This window comes from Drosophila albomicans, chromosome 3 (assembly GCF_009650485.2).
Source record: "Drosophila albomicans strain 15112-1751.03 chromosome 3, ASM965048v2, whole genome shotgun sequence".
Lineage (NCBI taxonomy): Eukaryota > Metazoa > Arthropoda > Insecta > Diptera > Drosophilidae > Drosophila > Drosophila albomicans.
The window spans coordinates 27,252,414-27,275,406 of record NC_047629.2 but is presented as its reverse complement, the minus strand read 5'-3'; the positions used below and the strand labels follow the sequence as shown (position 1 = coordinate 27,275,406).

At 39.3% G+C, this 22,993-nt stretch overlaps 2 protein-coding genes across 3 annotated transcripts in view; both read right to left on the bottom strand.

The window, feature by feature from the left end:
* The window catches only part of LOC117567644 (uncharacterized), a 42,568-nt gene extending 41,050 nt beyond the window's left edge, over positions 1-1,518 (bottom strand). Inside the window, exon 1 of the mRNA XM_052003439.1 lies at positions 225-1,518. The gene's annotated coding sequence lies outside the window, so the exon portion shown is untranslated. The remainder of the gene's footprint in view (positions 1-224) is intronic.
* A 4,909-nt stretch (positions 1,519-6,427) lies between these two features.
* LOC117571692 (ral guanine nucleotide dissociation stimulator-like 1) lies at positions 6,428-22,821 on the bottom strand. Of its 2 annotated transcripts, XM_034253983.2 has the most exons (6): positions 21,822-22,821; positions 14,492-15,145; positions 10,536-10,637; positions 9,532-10,419; positions 9,317-9,469; positions 6,428-8,604 (listed from the first exon to the last, which is right to left on the bottom strand). In XM_034253983.2, the coding sequence occupies exons 1-6, from the start codon at positions 21,822-21,824 to the stop codon at positions 7,420-7,422; spliced, it is 2,985 nt and encodes a 994-aa protein (XP_034109874.1). In that variant the 5' UTR covers positions 21,825-22,821; the 3' UTR covers positions 6,428-7,419. The 2 variants fall into 2 exon arrangements, with proteins under 2 accessions (XP_034109874.1, XP_034109877.1); XM_034253986.2 differs by lacking the exon at positions 14,492-15,145 and having other exon boundaries at positions 21,822-22,820.
* Between the last annotated feature and the right edge of the window lie 172 nt (positions 22,822-22,993).

Below are 22,993 nucleotides of genomic sequence, written 5' to 3'. Positions count from 1 at the left end.
TGTGCGAGTTGAATAGGATACTGCTGGATGGCATGTGGATGGTTGTGTTTTCCTTTTCGGTTTCAGTTGCACAATTAAGTTGGAATATTTGATAAAGTTTGCGGGGCTTTTAGTTCGTTTCCCATTCACTGTGTTGTCATAAGCATTGAATCTATTTTTTTTCTACTTTTTTGTGTCTGTGTGTGTGTTTGTTTTGTGTTACTTCCTCAATGAATGTCGCTCACCTGTTTGAAATTCTAAGGATACATTAAAATTGCGTTGCGTGCGTGCTCGGCCCGTATCCTGTGCCCAGTGTTCGTGTTGAAGAGGCCTATTCAATGGCTGTGACAGGGAAGCAGTCAGCACCGGACTGTCCGCTGCTGTTGTAAGCTGCTTCTGCTTCTGCTCCTGCTCCTCCTTCGTCGTTGTTGCCGTTGCCGTTGTCCTGGCACGCTTCCTGCAGGCAGTCAGCTGCTTGCATGCAAAAGTTTTGTTCTGCTCCTTGCTTCGACTGCGGATATTCGTGTTGTTTAGTTTAGTTTTCTGTGGGCTTTCTCCCCGTTTTTGCTGCTGCTGTTCATTTCTCGATATACATACGTATTACGTATATGTATGCGTGTGTCTGCGCGCTGTGTCTGTGTGTGTATGTGTGTGAGTGTGTTTGTGTGTCACTTTTTGCGCTTCCTGCTCGATGCTTTCGCACCGCCCGCCGCCACGTTGTGCCGAGAGTGAAAGTTTTCTTCAGAACGTTGCCAGCGACATGGAAGAGAGAGGCCAAAACTCGTGGTGAGTTTCCGCTGTCGCGTTCTCCCCCCACTCTCTCGCACTCACTCGCGTGCGCTCTCTCTCTCTCTCTCTCTCTTTCTCTGGTTAATTTAGTTAGTTCTTTTACTTTTGCAAAGTTTTAAATAACGAAATTTGTTGCATTAACGTTAGTTTATATCTTTGGTTTTATATTTGTGATGACTAATTGCTGTTGCTTGTTATCGTGGCTTTCGTTCAGTTGTTGTCTGTTGTCTGCGCAATTCACCACGATGGGCAACAACATTCACTCCGAGTCGGAGTCGCTGGGCCTCTTTGTTATTGCGGGTGGCGTTGCTGCTGCTCCAAGCTTCGCCTCGTCTCGTGTCTCGGGAGGTGAGCTGAGCTGGAGCTGAAGCTGCTTGTAGTTGGTCGCACGCCTATAAATCGCCAACTTGCGTGCTGCGATTCGGTATTGGTATCGGTTTTAATGTTTTCGGACTCCGAATCCGAATCCGAATTACAGTACGTGGCGAATTTCGACAGTAGCCGTTGTCGTTGTTGCTGTTGCTGTTGCTGTTGCTGTTGCTGTTGTCGTTGCCATTGTAATTTAACCTTCTGCCCTACTCTCGAATGCGTCATCGAAGTTGTTATTGTTGTTGTTGTTGAATGCCACATAAATACGATACGATAAATAGTGGAAACTCAAGTATTTATGTGCATTAATTTGCTTAATAATTTATTTGGCACCATCACACATACGCAGTGTGTACACTAACCCGAGACAGACACGCACGCACGCACACGAACGCACGTAGGCACGCACACACTCGCACACTCTCGCACTCGCACACACTGCATGTGTGTGTGTATGTGTGCGAATATTGAAACACACGGCCGTCTCGCACATTAACTGCATATGTCGAGCTACCACACACATTCATTACCCATACGCCATGTTGTACGGCGCTGTGTTTTTAGTGCACACGCACTCTTCACTGCCACCTCTGCCACTTGCCACTCGACACTTGCCTCTTGCCCCAAAACTTGTCGCAAAAGGCAATCGCAATGCCAATCGCAGATGCTTTCAAGGTTATTTCCTGTTACCCAAAAAAAAATCTGTTAAATTTTTTTTCTGTATTTTCCTCGATTTTTTGCACAATTTACTACTCAAGTATATCGCTGGCTTTTCGCAGTACTACTCTGCACATGGCTTGAGGCTGCCACAATGTATCTACATTTACATACAATTCGCATCTGCAATTCGCCTCGAGCTCTTCAGCATTTTCGTTGCTGACATTCAAAACGCTTTTTTGCTTTGCACTTCACGTTTAATAGAAATCAAATTTTGTAGTTTAATCTATTCTTCAATTTCTTGTTGTATTTTTTACATCTCTTTTTCTTTATTGCTTGCTTTATTTTTTCATTCTTTTTTGCGTTTCCACAGTGCGCGTTGTTGGTTATTGCGTTCGCGGAGCGCCCCGTCTGGACCGTGTGGCTCCACTACTCTGACTACTTGGGCTCAACTCTGTCGTCCTCGCATATGTGCTCGGGCCAGAAAGCTTTTCCCCAAAATGTAGGCTTTGTCTGAGACCATGAATCGCAACCCGAAGCACACACGAACTCAACACGAAGCCTCGATTTCACCTCCCCGCTGGATTCGCGAAGCTCAGAGTCGCGAATCGTTTCACGGGCTCACTCGCAGTCGCAGTCGCAGTCGCTCACTCGCAATCGCATTCTCAGTATCAGTCTCAGTCACAGTCTCAGTCTCAGTTTAAGTTTCAGTTGCTGGTCTCTGGTTTTGTTGGGTTTGCACTCAAAAGTTTGCGTTGTTTGGATTTTGTTATTTTAATGTGGCGGGTGTAGTCTCGTGTCCCGTGTGCTTTTTGAGGATTTCTTTCGTGAAATTGTTTTCGTTACGTTCGTTACTTTTATTATGGGCGCCAGAAGCAGCAGCAGCAGAAACTTAAACAGACCAAAGACGAGACCAGACCAGACTCCTAGTTAGTAAGTATGTGCCAAATGTAGACGTAATTGTGCACTGAAAAATTTCTGATAAATACAAAAATAACAAAAAACTTAAGAATATTAGTAATATACTTTTAATATTAATAATAATTTTATAAATGAAAATATAAATAAACTATTTTTTTTTTGTATTCTACAAAATGAGATACTAAATTTAAGGAATACAAAAGAGTTTAAAAATAACTTAAACAAATATTAATCATTAGTATTCATAAAAATTTAAAATTTAAAAAAAAAATAAAATATTTTTTAATATTCTACAAAAAGGATACTAAATTCAAAACATAAACAAAATTTATTATAATCAATACTCAACTTAAATAATTCTTTTTTATTTTTTGTATTCTAGACAATTGAATACAAGATTCAAAATATACGAAAATTATTAAAATTAAATAAAACATAACTTAAAATAACTTTTATCCTACAAAGAATAATATATAAAGGACACAAGTAAATGTTTTTTATATATCATACGAAATTTGATACATATATTTTCGAAGTTATTATTCAAGTTTCAATTCAATTTTCAGATAAGACAAAAATAAAAAGTCGCCAGGAAATTTGAACATAAAAATGTAGTTTATATTTTTTGTCCCAGTAAATCTTAGTACTTTTACTATTGTAACATATTAAAGACTTCTTTATTCAACGGTCTCTAAGTGTGGTAAGCTCAATAATCCTGCAGTAATTCAACTACAAAAAACTATCAACGGAAATGTAATGAGTAAAGCTTATAAAGGCAAAAAGAAGAAAGCAAAACATGAAAACGTTTTGCGATTTTCTTACGCGACGCGACCCACGTTCTCACTATTTGCCACCTTTATAATGCCCAAAGGGTTTGAGCGCGAGCCAGCGCCAACTGAAGCAATTGTACTTTGTGTATCCGCGAAAGCAGCTGCATAATCTGCACAAAGTATTTAATATTTAATTGGTTATTATGGTGCTCTAGTATTTCTTTTAGTGTCCCATAAAAAGCATGCAGCAAACGGCACGCAAACTAACCCACCAAACAAGAATGTGTCCCCAACCATCCAGTTACCACACCCGCACTCGCAACCGAAAGACCACCCAACCACCCACCTAGTGCCTACATCTCCACGCCTAACTTGCAAGAATCTCACTCAATAGTCCGAAAAGTCCAAAACACAATGAGACCAGATAAACGAACCAGGCAAGCAAGTGTGTGTTGAAAAGCTCTCTCGCATTGGCTCTCTCCCTCTCTCTTTGAAAGCTTGCTCTCGCAGTGACGTTCTCTCTTCTAGTGTCAACGATGTGTCGCTCCTACACAAAAACTCAACACACAATCGTAGGAACTGTCAAAAAAGCGCGTGACAGCCAGGCGAATATTAAAGTAAAAGAAGCAGGGCGAAAGCAAAGCAAAGCAAACTAAAGTTTGCCAGGTAGAAGCAGCAGCAGCAGCGGGAGGACAGCCCGCATTTTTGGAAGCTGCGAGAGAGCAGGCGAGAGAGAACAAGCAAATGAGAGAGGAAGAGGAAAAAGTTGAAGGCGTGAGTGTGAACGACACGTTGTTGCATTTCCCACACTAGCACGCTCAAAAAAGCAGGCAGCATATTCTGCAACAGAAAACAGCAACAGCGACTAGTAAAAATAACGGGTTTAGGCTGAACGAAGGTTGCTCCAAGGTGTTGATGATTATACGAACAAACGAGTACACGTGCTCTCACATGCGGTGGGGTCGACAGAATGGTAGGAGGGGAGAGGTTTTGTAGTTATGTAGTAGTTCTGTTGAAGGCTAAGCATTGCGCTGTCGTCATGGACATCGACAGATGAGATGAGTTTGGTCGTGTCAAAGTTTTCTAATTGAATTCCATGCTGAGGCTGTTTACGTCTTCGTTTGACCTACGACCCGCCATCCGCCTCCTGCCACCTGCCACCCGCAGCCACCCGCGACCTAACCCTCGCGTTATCAGCTAGCGCTGTTCATGGGAATTATGTCACGTTGGCTGCGTCATTGTGTCTGCCTAGGTTATTGATTATTCTCGTTTATGACGAAATGCGTACGCCAAAATAGTTTGCACAAGCACAACCATGACGTCATGGTTAACCCCAGAGCTTTTAACCCCAACACACTACACACACACACACACACTCTCTCAGTCGTGCACTACAAAACAACACTACAAACTACAAGCATTGCCCTCAGTTTGTTGTCAACTTGTCGCTCCTCACACTCCTTTTGCTGCTGTTCCTTCCATCCTCCATCCTGCTGCGCCTGACAGCCAACGTCAGTTCAACTCATTTCCATTTCCCTACTCATACTCACTACTGCTCTCCTCCCTCTATCCCTCATTTTTCACTGACTAGTTTGTGAAAAGTTTTTGGTCGAGAGCTTTTCAAAAGCAGCCATCTAAAATCCCCCGCCAAGCCGTCAAGACGAATCCGGGTTTAGGATCTCAATCTCAATTTGTTTGGCTGCCTTTATTATTGCGGCAAAAGATTTATTTTTGTCATTCGAGTGATCTAATTAAAGTTTTGTGTGAGGACCAAATTACGACTCGAAGCTAGCAAAAACGAGGACAACGACTTGATTTTTGTTTTTCTCGCTCTTTCAATGGAACTTTTTATGTGTAACTTGTTTTCATCTAACCCCAACGATAACGACATCAACAACGACAACGAAAAAAACAAACTCACTCGAATTCCAAAAAGTAATTTATTTAACTTTTACTTTTACTGTCTTAACGTTAGTTGCCCTGTCGTTTGGCAAATGTAATGAGATGTGCTGACCCGTTAACTTGAATTCTAGCATCCCTGGGATTTGTCGCCATCTTCCTCACTACCCATCTCTTTCTGTCTCTATCTCTCCTCACTTCTCGCTGTGCTCGCTGAAAGGGTTTCAAGCTCTGCCAACGGACAGATGACATTGCTGATATTCGAAAGGTAGATGATGTGGTAGGCAATGGAGCTTGGGCTTCAGCTTGGACTTGTTTTTGAGCGACCCTCTTCAACATAAGCCTAGAAATTTGTTTACGTTTTCAAACGCAACGCGTTAAATGAATCACCCAATTTAGTTATAATCCCAAAATAAACCAATTCAAAGACCAAAAGGTACGGATAGGTTACTTAGCCAGCCATTATAAGCTCCATAAGGCAACTGATAGCACTGCATCAATTATATTGATATCAACTCGTATTATCACGCACTAATTCGTATGTTTTCTTTATGGGCTGTTTATCAAGACGACAAAGATTTAAGTTATTCAGCAATTCATATGCAGGTTTTGTCCAATTCCAATTTTCGACAAGAACTTTAGAACATTAAAACATATTTATCAGTTATAAGTTTATCAGGATATATCTGGATTAAAGTAAACCATCTCCCATTAATATGGTATCTTCATGATTCCTCTACCCTCTCAACTGAATTAATTCCTAAACAGTTTAATAACCATATGACTCTAAAATTGCAATATCAAACAACCTAGCAAACGTGATAGCTTATCAACAACCATTAAATTTGTATTGACTGATCTGATTAACTTACTTCCTGGTCTTAAATTGCTTAATAATCAGCATCGTCTGATAATCACATCTTTTGGAATTCCCTCACAATAACGGTATTTATAGTACCGTTAATTCACAACGATTGTTGAATCTATTTATAGAGGAATTACCTTTTTAAAATTGAACTTCTCCACCGATTAAATAAAAGACATTTCGTTTCGTTTTTATATTTACACACATTTTGTATTAAATGTATTTTACTTCATTTCGTATTTAATAATAGCTCTATCTCCGATTCTCTCATATTAAATATGCGCTTTCTCCTATTTGTAGGTTTTGGATATACATATGTATAATTCTGGTAATTGTACTGTACTGCTTAAATATACAAAAACACATCGTACAATATCTTACCTAAGTGTAAAGTGTAGAGAGCCTATAAAAAATGTAATGCAACCCACACTAAATAATTAGTTACAACTCGTATTGTTCGATTCACAATACACGTGTACAAGTACAGCAATAAAACATCTATATAATACATATACATATACATATAAACATATTGTATATAACTATATATATAAAACTGATGTTTTTGTTGGTTTTTGTGGGCTGGCTTAATAAAGTACATACATGTTTCGTGGAGACAACGCGAGTCGAGTCATCGTCATCGTCATCGTCGTTTGGTTCCTCTTTAATCTTTAATCTTTAATCTAACATAATATCGATTCTAACCTCAAAATTATTGTACCACATTTTGAATATCAATCGCTTAATAATCATAATAATTATATACGTATGTATATCGTATCAGTAAAAAGTATATCATTTATAAATATCAGCAATTATTCCAGTTTTCGACTCTACAATAATACAATTAGTAACATATACAGGATAATCATCCGAGTATGTGTCCTGGATATACAATTCCAAAAACTCAGTGGAGCAATTAAAGGGGAAATGGAGATTACAAAAGTGATAAGCTAATTGACGGATCTCTTTCATCAACTTTTCTCGATGCAGGTAATAAATAATTATTTTAATACATAAATCGTATCAACTAAAGATTTGTAGTTGTTGTTGTCATGTGCGAATCGTTTTGCTCTATATATATATATATATTTGTATATATGCTGCATTCATTCATTCCTCGCCCTCGTATCTCAAGCACCACAACTGGGATAGGGGCACAGCTGCGGACTAGCTAGCTCCGCCAACACCTCCAGCATCATCCTTGCGTGGTCGCAGTATAAAATTGAGATTGTAATTCGTGTTGACCGCATAGTAGACATTCGCCGTCTTCGGCATGACCAGCTCCTTGTCGGGCAGCACCTGGGCCAGTGTATATCGATCGGGATCATCCTCCAGTCCCAGCTTCAGCATGGCATTCCTAATCACCTGCGGCGTCCGTTCGTTATTCCCCAGCATAATGCTCTTGTACAGCACAATCCCGTCCAGCTCAATATTATCCGTCTCATACGTCACACGTATGATATAAAAGTCTGGCGCCGATTGCGTCGTTACGCCAACCGGCTGCACCAGCTGAGCATTGATGTGTGTATGCGGGGATCCTCCATTCGAGGTGCCATTGCTCAAGGCAGCATTCTTCAGTCCATTGCCCAGTGACTGGGAATGCGTGAGCTTGCTGTGAGCTGACTGACGACCGCCGGAGTTGCTCGAGTCCATGGACAGATTGGAGGTGCTGCTGGAGGCGGACATGAGCGAAGCGTGATGTGCATCGCGATCGAGCGAATTGTGCCTCGAGCTATTGCTGCTGTTCAGCTCACAGTAGAACTGTGAACCAGCTCCGCTGCTCGAATTGGAGTGTATGGAGTCAGTCTTGCGATGCCCATGTCCGCCTGCGCTGCCCATGATGGAGGCTGTCGATGAGGCCGTCGTATTCGTCAACGATGTATTCGTGCTCGCCACCGATTTCCGAGGCGCCGGTGGCGGCGGCTCCAGCTGACAACTGAGCGCAAATGCCTGACGCTCATCGAGCAACGGCATCGAACCGAACCAATGATCGAAGAGCGCATCTTCGTGCAGATTGTACGTGTTGGCGGCGCCCTGGAGCAGCTTGATCTGTGCCAGCACCTCGAACTCCTTGCGCTTCTTGTCGAAATTGATGAGCTTGTCCTCGGTGAGGTAATCCGGATTGGCGGTGTGTATCATGGTTAAATCGGTGAGAAATGTCCCCAGATAGGGAATGGTCCCATGCGATGTCTGTGTGCCCAGGTTCTGTATGAGCTTCTGCAGATGGCGATCGGTTTGATCGCCAGCTGGATCCGGATTCTTGGCAGTTCCCTCACGCTTCAGCACCTCACGCAGTGTCCACGCATTGTTGTCTTCGGAACAGATGCGAGCTAGCTCCGTAAAGATTTCCATCTGAAAGAGGTTTGGGAAAATTAGTAAGTATTTTTGAAAGAGAAAATACACGTCAAAGAAGTTAAAGGATTAAATATGAGTAAATTGGATCTGATGAACTTCTAATCATCCCTTCAACTATCCAAAAGATTTCATCTACGATCGTTTAAAAATAAGCATAATATTTGTGTATATAAATTATATTTCGAAATATTATATTATAAAATAAAGGAATGGAAATTGTTGCCTAATTTAAAATAATCTTTTAGTACTTCCAAGTATTTTAAGGCATTTAATGTATAACAAACAAGCTTTGAATCCAAAATATTCCTTTGTCTTTAAAGGTTGAAAATGATTCTTAAACTTTTTCTGATTATTAGTTCTTAAATTCCATTTTTATGAAAAGAAAGCCGCATATTCAGAGAACAACTTCTACTGAGAGGTCAGCCAGGGGCTAGTAAAAGTATAAAATTTAAATGAGGTACTGTGCACATAATCAATTTATAATATTAAATAGAAAAAAAAGGATAGTGATACTTGTATTTCTTTTACCAAAAAACAACAACTATCTGAAGGTAAGAACTTTCATTGTGATCATTTAAAATGTCAATGATCCCAATCCAATTTATGATCCCTATTTAGTTAATCTAAAATTCCCCATATTAAAAACCGAATAGACCCTTTTTCACTTTCAATTAAAAGGGTTTCAACGGCATTTCCCTTAACAACTTACGCGCTCTTTGGGCAAAAACTCCCACACTTTGGAGAGTCTGTAAATGGAGTTGGAGTTCAGTGCCGAGATGATGGCCTTGAGGGAACTGAAGTTCTTGAGCATACGCAGCTCCTGGGCAATATCAATCCAGCGAGATATGTTCAAGGCGCGATCCTGCCAATCAAACGAAGCATTAAAATCATTTAAAACTATGACAAATTTAGGGAAATACTCACCTGTGGCTTCAGGCGATCGATGAGGATGCTGGAGACCACACGGAATAGCACAGCATTAAACTGATTAATTGTGGCCACCACAGTCTCGGAGCCACCGCTGTCCCTTCGCGCCCACGTGTGTCCCAGACACTGATGCGGTATCAGGCGCTTGAAGAGCTCCGTGTCCATGCGGGTCAGCTGCTCGGCAAAGTGTCGGACGGGGACGTGGGGAAAGCGAAAGGCCTGCATAAAGTGTGTGGGTCCCCGGTAGATGGGCGCCAGGTACATGCCGCTGAACTGCTCGCTCAGATCGTAGGTGGAACCACACGGCGTATGCATCATAAACTGTTGGCCAGCTTGCGCCGCCAGCCAGGGCAGCGGCGTGCTCTCCACATTATTTGTGGCGCCACCTCCTCCACCTCCCCCGCCATAGACCTGTTGGCGTAGCAAACGTTCCAGACGATTCAGCACCTTGATATGCAGATCGGAGCGTTTGAGCCGCTTGCCGGCGAATGCCAGAATCTGCTGCAGATTATCCTCATGCCAGTCCTCGGGAAAACCATCGAGCCACACGTGCAGCGCCGAGACTAGAGTTTTCTTGTGCTGCTCGTGTATGGACGCAGGCGAGTCGTAGCTCTGATCCTCCGAGGTGCCATTCTGTTGGGCCAACTCCAGCTCCTCGGCGTGCTTCTCGTGCAGCGCATCGTAGCGTTGCGTCAGCAGACTAAGCACTTGCTTGGGCGTGGAGAAGGTGCGATATGTGGAGAGGAATACATTGATAAACGTGGACTCCAGCTCGCCATCATCGGTGGCCAATGCCTCAACCAAGCGGGCCAAGGTAGCTGCCTTCACGAAGCGCACTCGCACCGTTTCCCATTCCAAGTGTGAAATTTCATCGTCCGAGTCCTGCTGCAAAATGTGAGAATGTGTGTGTGTGTGTTGAAAAATGTGGCAGGCAATTGCCAAGGCTATCGAGGTAAGTAATTGCTTTTGGGACTGCTCCAACGATGCAGCTGATAACTTACATTGCTCGCCGTGGGCGTGGGTCGATGGTAGCGCACCTTCTTCAGATAGACCGTGAAAATTGCATTCTTCTCGTGCTCCTCGCCCCAAAGGCGCCACGTGGGCTAAAAAGGAAAAGCAATCAAAATGTCAAATTAGCAAAAGTGCTGACTGCCTTCATTCAATAATTGAAATTATATTTATGTTCTATATACATCTCTCTTTCTATGAGTGTGTTTATGTGTTTGTATCGAAATTGATTCAATTCATTGCCACAATTAATCATTTGGCTAATTTTAGCAACAATTTCCGACTATTTTTAATTCATTATTTCTCTTAATACGAACACGCAAATTTTTAAATATTTCTCAATATAAACAATATGTCTTGACGGCAACCAAAATGAATTCCCCGTTGTCCAAAAATTATTTTGTTTAAGTATTTATATTCGCCTTTTCGACTTTTTGTTGTGATGGAAACTGGCGGACATTTCCATATACCATTTTCCATTTTCATTTCCCGTCGAATTTGTTTTGCCAATATTTCGACTAAAACACATTTGTTCCCGTCCATTTCATGCAGTTGCTCTAGTTGGTATTTTAATTGCTTCATAAATATCTATCTAATTGGCCAATGCGACTAAGTTTCGCAAAGCCTACGACGAGCCATCAAAAGCATTAACATACTATACTATACTATGTTTATATTTTCAAGAATTCTTTAGTTTTTTTCATCGGAATTCAATTAGGAAGAATTGATTACAAATTTTTGCCATTTTTTATAGATTTTTAAAGTGTTTACATTTTTTATAGAGCTTGTTTTGTGTTGATCTTAACTCTGCTAAGCTTTGCTATTTTACAAGTCTTTTTTCTCAAATATCTTAATTAATATGTAGAATTATATACTTTACATTCTTATAAAGAGGAATTAAGATAATGTTTATTTTTAATCTTTGATGAATTACATTTGTATATCTGCTACTGGGATTGCCTTTTCTTCAGAATTCCGGATATTTTCGGACAATCAAAGTTCAATTTATCGTCATAATTCTACGGAAAGAGTTGTCTCATTCGATACCAAATTTAGTCTTTTTCGTATCTTAATCAATCCTTATATTGTGTTTTATAAAAACTTTATAAAGCTAAACAGGTTTTTATTTAATTTAAACTCTTAAGAATTGATGACACTCATAGAATTATTCTCTTTTACGAAACAAATATTATTTTTTCAAATTTAAGAACATAAAGAAATAGATATCAAAAAGATATCCAACTTCTCTTCTTAATAAAATATTATTCTACTCAAGTTTAAGAATAACAAACACGCTCATGTAAATACTTTAATTAATAAATGCAATAATCATTGCTATAATAATGAGTGCCGAAGCGCTTCCTGTTTTAAAATTGCCGCTTTTGAATATTTCCGCAAAATCATACTGAGCGAGCATGAATTTAGCTTGAAGCATGATGAACGTATGAAAAATTGAGTTTGCAATGTCAGTTCGTCAATTACATGGCCAATAAATTGACATAAATATTTATGAGCTTTACTCAGCGCATCGCCCAACCCAGAAATATGTGATGTTTTGTGTGTATGTGGATCAGAAATAGCTTAAATATTTGCGCTTAATCAACAAAAGCATAAAAATAATTCTAATTGTGAAAACATGCTTAACAAATGCCTTTGTTTATATGTAAAACTATGTAAATGAAGCACACGCATCGACACACACACACACACATGTAAACAAATGTTTTGCCTTAAAAAAATTGAAACGAATAAAAGTAATGAATTTAGTGGAAGCGTGAATGAATAAGCTTGAAGAAATCTGGTGAATAAAATGAACAACAAAAGCAAAATCACGCAATCTACAACTGAGAGTGTAAGTGTGTGTGTGTGTGTGAGTATGTAAAGCCACAAACAAATTAAAGGCTGGCTGCGTTCCTCCCTCGATTAATAAATACGCATATAAAAAAGAGATTTGCCCAGTCAGCGATGACAACGCCACTTACTCGAGTTGACCCCAAGAGAAGACCCCAAATACGCAAAACATAAACATGGCAAGCTACTACATACATATGTACATATATAGAAGCATATATATATACATGTTTGTACATGCAGCAGATCTGGACATAATGCTCACAGAGATCGCGGGACTTACACGAAGTTCATGTTCGACCAATTAATTGCCCGCATGCGCTTTAATTACACGAACAAATGCGAAACAACAACTAGAAGACGACGGAGGCACAACAAATGCCGTATTTAAATGTTTAGTTTACTTTTTGTGTGCCGGGTGCTGGGCGTCTGAGGTCTGGCCCCATTTCGTAAAGTTTCGTGGACTGTTTCTCGAGTATTTCGTAAAGAAGACAACAACGAAAACATTTGGCCGTTAAGTGGTCGGCGCAAATTGTTTTATGTTTCTTTCAATACCCTCACAAATCACAAACAAAAACGAAAGAAAAAGGGTCTAACAAATTCGCTCACGCAATCTCAATTCAAAACACATACTACATATACTACACGAGTATATTTATTCATAATCGGGAGCGCTTTAATGTGATAAGAAATACACAAGAATCTGTTTAGTTACTAAGTGACTTTTAATTACAGGAAGTAAATGATTAACGGAAAAATTATGTGAGATAATTTCTTGATTATGTGCAGGGTATTCACACTACAGCAAAGCACACTCGTCTTTCTTTCGCTCCCTTTCTTTTATTTTCGGTGTGTAATTGTGCATAAATTTGATTGAGAGATAGTTGTAAACAGCTGAAAGTTTTTTCTTTTTTCTCGAAAATGGCCTTGCCAAGTTTTTTTGCCTCTTTCTTAAATTGTTGTAGCAACATGTTGAAATAGTACTTGAAACTAATATATTTGTAGGCACATTTGCAGTTACTTTCGTAAAGAAGCAAATAGCGCGAATTGCTGGAAATTAAATTAATACCTATATTAAGCGAAAATGTACAAGAAGAAAAATAACAACAGCTGCTTCCTGCAACATACATAAAACAAAAAAATATGTATATGTATACACGAAACAAAATAAAAGCAACGAAAACAAATGGCAATTGTTTTTATCTAATTGCTGCCGTACTTTTAGCCTCTAATTGTGCGCTGTTTTCTTCGGGTGGTTGATCTTCACATACACACACACACACACACAGATCTACATCTGAATCTACTTCCCCAAATAAATAAATACATCGTCGTATGTATAGAGAGAATATGAAGGCAACTTTTAATCAATTCACGGCAAAAGATCAGCCAAGTCGCTTGACTTTTTATTTTCTCAGCGGCAGCCAAAAAAAAAAAAGAAGAAATTTCGCTGCTTCTGCTGTTGATGTTCTGTGTGTGTGTGTGTGTGTGTGTGTGTGTGTGTGTGTGTGTGTGTGTGTGTGTGTTGCGTGTGCATGTATTTATTTAATTTATTTGTTATTTATTTGGTATTTTGTAGTTGTTGTTGCTACCGATGCTTAAATGCTGCTGCCGGCTGTTTGCTACATTTGTTTTGTTGTTTAATTAATGACGCACTCTGGCAGCTCAGTTCGCTTTCATTTGCGTCAAAAATGCGCAATTTTTATTAAAAAAAAAAAAAAAATAAGTGCAAAACTAACGCCACAACTAATTGGCACTATTTATGAATTCAAATAGGCGTTAATTAGGCAAATAACAACCGACGTTTTACAACACTGAATAAGGGCACAACAACGATAAGCTTGCGCTCTATCGATAAGCATGTGTTATCGATTGACAAATAAAATAAACAAAGATGGCGACGTCACCGCCGTCAAAAACGACGTCGACGGCTGACACAGCTGCGCCCAAAAGGTAAAAGGTAAACAGAACAAAACACAAATCAGCAAATAACAAATATATATGTATGTATGTATATGTTTGCATATTAATGGCCGGGTACAAACAAACAAATTGAATATAATTTGCATGCATTCTAATTTGCCATTTGGCAATTTACCTTGGTGTACGTATAGTTCTTGGCATGCAAATCTTTCGTCTTTTTCGATAAATTGCGCAGCGTGGCGCCCGTGCAAGCGCACAGATACTTGAGGCTGGCAACAACTTTGCGCTCGGCATTGATCACCGCCGACGTTGCATCCAAGTCATCATAGGAATGATATGAGCTATTGCGACGCTGCTTGTTGCCTGCCGTCGCCGTCGCTGATGTGGAACGTGAGCGTCGCTGCTGCTGCTTCTGCTTCTGCTGCCGGCCCAATGTCGAGGTGGGCGTTGAGCATGGCGTCGTTGTGGGCGTGACTATGGACGATTTCTTTTGTCGCGGACACGTGTGATGATGATATTGCAGCTTTGGTTTTGCCTTTGCCCAATGTGGCGACTGTTGCAGCTGCTGCTGCTGTTGATGGTAGGCGCAGGGCGTGGTTGTTTTGTTGTTGTTGACATGTCGCCACGTGCTGCTAAAGTCTGTGTTGTCCAGCGGTGGCATCAGCGCACGATTGTAGCCAGCCAAATCCTGCAACTGATAGGCACAAGTGTGACTCTTGATCAACGTCGGATGCTGCTTCTGCTGTTGATGCTGCTGCTGCTGATGCTGCTGGTGGTGGTGGTGATGATGGCTGTGTTGGCAATTACAGTTCGCTTGGCTTGTGAAATTCTGTAAATGTTATTCGCTGAGTCAATGTTTGTCACGAGAGCGAGTGACGACTGCGTTTTGTACTTGATCTTGCTACATTGATTGGCATTGGATGGCATTCAACTAGCCGTGAAACGAGTTCATTCACATTCAATTCATTTCATTCATTGAGCACACAGACAGAGACGCACTTGAGTGCCGAAAAATCAACGAGTTCGAGAGTCTGCAACAATGCCTAGGGCTTGTGTGCTGTAGCCCGTGTTGCTGCTCGCCCCTGACCTTGGCTACAATTTAGCTTAGACATCGTCACACACACACACACACTTACGCACAGCTGCGTCAACGATGACAACGTCTCCGGCTTCTGGTCGATCCATGTGTGTCGACAAAACAATCGACGTTTTTTTGACAACTCAAGTGGCGTCTCAAGCGACTCACTCGCCACCTTCTCCATATTTGGTTAAATGCTTTCGCTTCCCCAAACTGCAATTATAGTCAAGCAACAATTTTATGCTTCGCCTTTGTTTAACGAAATTTTCATTGCCCCTGTTGTTGCCATTCATAAACAACAACACAAGGTTTTCGCCCCAAAACGTGCAACGCAACTTTTCCAGGAAGTTGTTTTGCTATTTTTTTTCACGCCCATTCAGCGAAAGGAGAATGGGAAAGTTGTTTTCTTTTTGAAATTGTCGTTGCAAATGTTTATTAGTTTAGCATAAAACCACAAACTAATTTCAGGGAAAAGTGCATTTGCAATTCGGTTTGTATTATTTGTGGCATCCATGCCGGAAAATGTGTTGCGCTTATGGCATGGTGACAGCCCATTTCATGTCGCATTTGGCCATAAATTTAGGCCAACAATTTCCAGAGAGCTACAAATTATACACACTATAACTTGTTTCTCTTAATAGCCACACTTTCAGCAGAAAATGTCACATACGCTGACCAGTTATCTGCGTAAACAGATCAGCAGGTCAAAACCCAAGTCGTGCGTGATATGTTTTTGGGGTTGCTCTTCAAACAAAAGAAAGGAAGCGAGACGGGGAGCTTTAATATGAAACGTGCCCCATTTGGCGGCAAGAAACAAACGCTGAAATCACTCCGACTTCCTCACAGCATCCCAAAATAAACGCATTAAGCTAACCACACACACACACACTCATTCAGTCATAATAAAATTAAATCGCGCACAATAAAATATATAAAAATTGCCAGTTAATCAGACACGTTCCGGCATGTGCTGAGAGGCATGACAAAAAGGCGACCCCAAAAACTCAGCTGCTGAATTGGAGCAAACGAAAAACGAGTCGCAACCCCATCGATAGGGTTGTAATAAAAGACCTCATGCTACATAATATTTCATATATATTAATCATGGAAATTTACTTTGAACAACTACAATTGAATTGATAGAAACAAGTGCACTAAAGGTACTAATGGATATGTTCTAAAAATAGCTTAATGGGCAGGACAACGCAGTGAAATGTCAAGAAAGCATTACTAAAATAGTTGCACGACTTAAAGATATCCTGCATTATGTATAAAAAGTATGGCATGATTGCGCATGACGAATTATGAATTATGAATTAATTCTTTTAACTCTTGTGGTTATAATGCGATTAAAATTATATATTTAAAGCCGCACTCTTATTGAAGTCTATACTATATTTAAAACTTCACTATATTTAAAAGATTTCTTTTGTGTTTATATCCAGTATAAATATGCTAGAAGAAAATGTATGTAAGGAGACATCTCCGACCGAATAAAGTATATATTCTTGATCAGCCGAGTCGATCAAGTTATGTCCGTCTGTCTGTACAAATATCTCAGAGAATATAAGATATAGAGATATACATATGTATATTACTTTTGTTCCGACAGCACTTGTTATTTTTGCATATGGATCAAGTTTTAGCGCCATTTGCAATAGGGTCTTATCTGCTTTGGCTGGCAATTTGGTATATTATTAAATATATGGTATATTTTGAATGTTGTACTATATCAATATACCAAACATAGTCTTTGATATATGTATTTTCATATTTTTGTATTATATTATCTGGTATATTTTAAAAATAATACGGCATTGTTTTGCTCTTATTCAAAATGCGTATCGAGAATATCACAGTCGAGTACACCTGACAGTTCTTACTTTTTTTATTCCTGTGTTATTGTTGAACTACTATTATATAATCTGAACTGTATGATCTCTGAAATACTCAAGTTGCTGTTAAAATAACTTCTCTGGTTATTATAAGTTTAAAAATTTATAATTAGAGTTTTATATAAAACTTTCTTTTTAAGAATTCTTATAAAATAGTTTATAAATGCGTTACATTTATTCTTTTTTTATAAAGTGGCATAAATTTGTCATTACAAATGCTTCATCCACAGCTTCTACAATCATTTAGTTCATAACCCGGAAGTTAGCCTAAATAACTAGACTAAGCACATGTTCTTCATGCCTGTCACATAACTCGGCGCCCATTATAGTCATTGTTAATGGTCACAGGGTATAACTAGGCTAGGAAGTCAGCACTGATAAGCAGACTGAACTGAAACAGAGCAGACCGCAAACAGAAGCTGACAAGCTGCAGTGACATGGCAAGTTGTTGTTCCCATTATGACAGGACAGCATAAAACAGAACCACACACACACACACACAGACTGAATGACTCTCCCTTCAGCTGACACATTGAGAACTTATCAACCTGCATTGAGGTCAACTGTATACAACAACAAGTCACCTGTCGTTGGTATTTCTAATTAACTATTCAGTCGATTTCTGTGTACCATTTGGTGCCTGCACCTGAATTATGCCTTTGATTATGCTGATGTGTAACAATGTCTGATTGACACTATCAAGCTGAATATATATACTGCATATATATGCGTAATTATAGCCCAGACCTAGATCCAGTTCCATAGGAATAACACATGACTTGCCCCCCTTCTATCAATATGCACATACATTGCACTCACTCATTCGAGTTTATTATTACTCGGTAATAATGCAAATCGAGTGCGAGTCGAGCCCCGTTGGAACACTTCTCGATTCAGCTGACCGAGACTTGAATCAACTCAACTCGTTTAGCATACAGAACAAAAACAAAATTGTGAATCAAATGGCGGAAAAAACGCAAAGTTTCAGTTTACGAGAAATGATTCATCCGAACAGAGAATAAATACGAAATTGTCCAAATAATAACACACAAAAAAAAAAAGGTGTGCGGGTGCCAATTATAAATTTATACAAAATGAATACTACTCGAATTATATAATTTTCTATGCGAATTGTCAAATGTTCTTAAAGTAAATTTGTGTGTGTTATTTTTTGCGACAATTATAGTGAAATAAAGTCGAATTGTGTCAAATGATGATGATGGGGGAATGAGGATGCTGATGACGAGGCACTTTGCATGAGTTTTATGTCTATATATAGATCTGTGGGATTTGACCTTTGTGCGGTTTTATGGCTAATGGCCTGCTGTGTGTGTGTGCTGTTGTTGTTGGCGGTGTGTGTGGGCAGCTGATGTGGCTTAATTGACATGGCTGCGACGCAAATGCAAAAGATGTTGCAAAAAATAGCACGACAGCAGAAAAAAACACCTACAACATGAGCCACCCCCTCGGTCTAACTAACGAACATCAAAGCGAACAATCGATGTCGATGTCGATGGGGGGAGATTCTCGCTCTCTCTCTCCGCTCTATTTATAACGATACGACCCGCAGTGCCCTGTAACGAGCTCTTGGCTCTTGGCTCTTGTCTCTTGCATTGATAAACAGCACAAACAATGCAAAAGCACAAAACAAAATTGAAAATTGAAATTGAAAACTATAGGAAGCAAAGCAAAGAAAAATCTCTAGCTGCGACACGCTGCAAATTAAATACGCTTTTCAGAAGTGCACTCGAAATATATCTCAAGCAATAATATAACAGGAAAGCTACAATCGAGTGTGCTCGACTTTGAGATACCCGGAACCCATTTTGAATAAAAGCAAAAATATTGTGGTATTATTTTCAAAATATAGATAAATAATACCATAAGAATACTTAAAAATATACCAAATGCTAAATTTATATGGTACTACATTCAAGATATACTATAAAGCAAAATATACCAGATTGTTTGCCAAACCAACTAAAAGGAAAGCGTTTTTGCCCATACAAAAGAATTTCTTGAATTACTTCGACAATTTTTATCGGATCGCAACCAAATTTTCAGGAATTACAAAGTCTATAGTTATTATTGTTTATGCGGAAGTGGGCGTGCAACAATTTAAAACAAACTTGATCTGTGTGAAAACATAACAAATGATGTCGAAAAATTATATCTCTTATACATCGAGGTGCTCATTGGAATAGACGGACAGACAGGCAAAATATATTATATATAGGGTCGGAGATGCCTCCTTATGCCTATTTCATAAATTTCATGGAGGCAAAAAGTTAGAATAGCCTTCTACCCTATAAGTAGCGGGTATAATAATTAATGAGTACTTCAAACAGTCGTGAGCTGGCATAAGTTTCATGACAATAACTTGAAAGCAGAGTGTGTGATTTACATACAACGAATATTGACTCAGAATGTTGTGTTGATTAAGTATATAATTGCCTTATCGCTTCTTGCTTGGCAAAACATATTAATAAATGCATTAATCCCAATGCTCAGTTAGAGTATGTGAATACAACTAAAACGCTGCACATGTCTCATGTTTGACTGACTGACTAAATGAGTGAACAACAACAACAACGAACGAACGAAAGTGTCCCGTGTCCATTCGTTTCGTCAGTTACAACTGACTGCACTCGCCCCCTCTCTGTCTTTCACGGTAGGTAGTGCCATCTCTCTCTCTGGCAGAGGCTATTATCAAACCACATCCGCTGTGCAGCAGAGAAATGATATATACTGAAATACTCAGATGCTCGCAGTGGCATAACAAACAGCGGATATAAAAATATCAACTTGAATTAGAGCTTCAGGCAATGAGCATAACAAGAAATGAAAGCAGCAGCAAAACTTTTGTTGTAAATTACATACAAACATAAATAAACATATAGTACACATATAGTATATACAAACTAGAGGTGTGTTCAGAGTCGTAAATTATATTTATGCATTCTTTGTTTGGCTCACAGCTCAATGAATGGGCTTGAGAAACCTATTATCATTCACACACAAATGTAACTCGCTTAGATTTTGCTGATAAATGCTCTGGGAATCTTGTGAATGATGAATGAAAATGATGCAATATAAATATACAATTGAGCGTAACATTTTTCTGCCAGCTACGCCAAATGAATGCCAAATCAGACAAGAAAAGTGTTAAAGATCAACCACGATTCTACACATAAGATTAAATATTCGGGGTGAGCATAACATTATACAAATATTTTTGCGTACACTGAAAAAAATAACCTAATTTCCATAATCAAGAATATTCGTCTTAAAAATTGTGTTCTTGAAATAAAACCAATTTTAATACAACCTCATAAAACTATGAACTTTATACTGAAAAATTGCCAAATTCTAAAAATAACACCAAAAATATTAGACTTATGTTACAAAATTTTGTAATCCATCGAAATTATATAGGTTTGAGTGTTTTCGTTCATGGATCAAATGTTCTTGAAATCAAGATGTGTTTTCTAACATTAAGATTTACATGTTCGTGGAGACCTTAGTACTAAACCAAAATCGTGATTTTAGGAATCTTTGTTTTTGCAGTGTAAAGTTTTCTCCCACGTGCAACTCTCAATGATTTATTTTTATGCCTCACAAAGACCTTGGGAATCTTATTGGGCCCACTCGAAAGTCCTCTCAAGTGTAAATACTTAACATTGATTACCACTGAATGGGGAGGGAGCTTAATTTTCCATGCCACTGGCTATGTCTATAGTTTCATGTGTTTACACATAATTGTTGTTGACATTTTCTGTGAGACACGCAGCAAACAACAATTCAAGGAAAGAAAATCGTAGTAATGTGTCTAGTAATCGTATGTATGGGCCATAAATAGTCTGTCCGAAATGCCATCAAAATCAAGTACAAAACACACGCCGATCCAAGTTGGGATGGGTTTGGGTTAATGGGGTTTCAGGGGTTTCAGGGGTTTGGAGCTTGGAAAAACATCACACAAAAAAAGTGCGCATAATATTGGCGTAGGTTCCAAATGAGTGTAGTGAGTAGTTGTTGCTGGCATTTTTGTGGTGGGTTGGGTTCCCCAACAACAACTACGATAACCACAACAAACAGAACGCCAGCTACAAAACGTAGTATATTAGGAATAATGATATACTAGCTTGTGGTCTGTTGCTGGAATTTGATTTACAGTATTTACTATACTTATTATTTTAAATAAATCGGAATTTTGTAAATATTTCCAGTGCTGAGCTTTTACAATTAAGTATTTACTACACAATCTTTAATTATATCTTTAAAATTTTTTAATATTTATTTGCAGTAAGTATTTAACACACTCATTGTTTTCATCGAGAATATATCTTAAGAATATTTTTAATATTCTTAAATTTTGAATTTAAGCAAATATATAAATCAAATTCCAGAAAGTGTATCCACACTTCGACTTTGCCAATCTTAAGCATTTATTGCCTTTCGCACAAAATTTTTATGCGCGCGCCTTTTGTGTGCATATCTCCGTAGACAAGTTGGGTTTTTATTTGCCGCTTTACCATTTGAGATTGACTTTTTTCCTTGGGAAAATGCCGTAGAGATGTTTTTTTTTTGTTTTTCTGTAATTTATACACGCTGTCCAATTGTTTTTGCTATGCTGTTGATGTTGTGATGTTTACTTTATAGATGCAGTTCAATGGAGTCGATAGATAGAATGAGAAGTGTGTGTAACAGCAAAATCAATAAAATTTACAGCTCCTTTACTTCTTTTTCTTCTTTTTTTTTTGGTTATTTTTTGTTGTTTTCTTTGGTCGTAAGCTGAAGCGAAATTGATGTAACGTTGCGATAAGAGAAGCTTTAGCTTTGGTTTGAAGCTTTGATTTGAGTTTTCGTTACGTTTTGGTCTCTTAGAAACGCCAGCTTCTTCACCGCTCTGATGATGGATGAGTCAGAGACAGTCGATGCGACAGTCAGCTGTGCCCGGGGGGTGGCTGGGCGGCAAAACAGTCAGACGTGCAACCCTTGTTTAACGAAGGATTGGTCTTCGTTACGGGTTCGTTGCACTACGTTCAATTGGCAAGCAAGTACACTCCTCTTGCGTCTCCTGCTCCGCCTTCGTGCTTTTCCTGCTGCTTGTCTGCGAGTCTTCTGCCTTTCTTCGACTTCAACTTTTATTCCTTTGCTTATTTTCGTACTTAGTTTACACTGCACTTTATCACACGTTGTGCGCCTTCTTCGCTCACCGCGTGAAGTCTGCTCGATTCACGTTTTTATTTATTTATTTTCACGTTCTTTTTACATACACAAAAAACACAAGCAAATTGCTACAGATTTTATATGCATTTTACGCGATATTTCTCTCTCGCTTTTTCTCTTTCTCTCTCCTTCAGATTAATTATGAAAACATTGTACAACAAAATTTCACATTTCGATTGGGGTATTTTCTAAGATTTTCGTATCACACACACCGTACATTTACACTGGGAAAAAACGTTGTGTAGCGAAACCGAGAACGGTTGACGGGACAACCTCCGCCAACAACTGTCGAAAACGCACTCATCGGCCAGGTCGAACCCGAGATCCGTGACAGCCCCAACATTGCCGTTTGCCCGTAAAACAGCACTCGGCTTTTGTTCTCGTTCTCGTGTTCTCGAACACTCGCCTCTCTCACTCTCTTAGAACATCACGAACGAGGGTTGTTCGAGCGACCTCTGTCTACGCGTCGGCGTCA

Excerpts from the sequence above, each read along its gene's own strand:
- LOC117571692 (XM_034253983.2), bottom strand. Across the intron at positions 10,638-14,491 it reads AGAACTATACGTACACCAAG|CCCACGTGGCGCCTTTGGGG; the intron begins GTAAATTGCCAA and ends TTTCCTTTTTAG. Across the intron at positions 8,605-9,316 it reads AGTTTTTGCCCAAAGAGCGC|ATGGAAATCTTTACGGAGCT; the intron begins GTAAGTTGTTAA and ends AACCTCTTTCAG.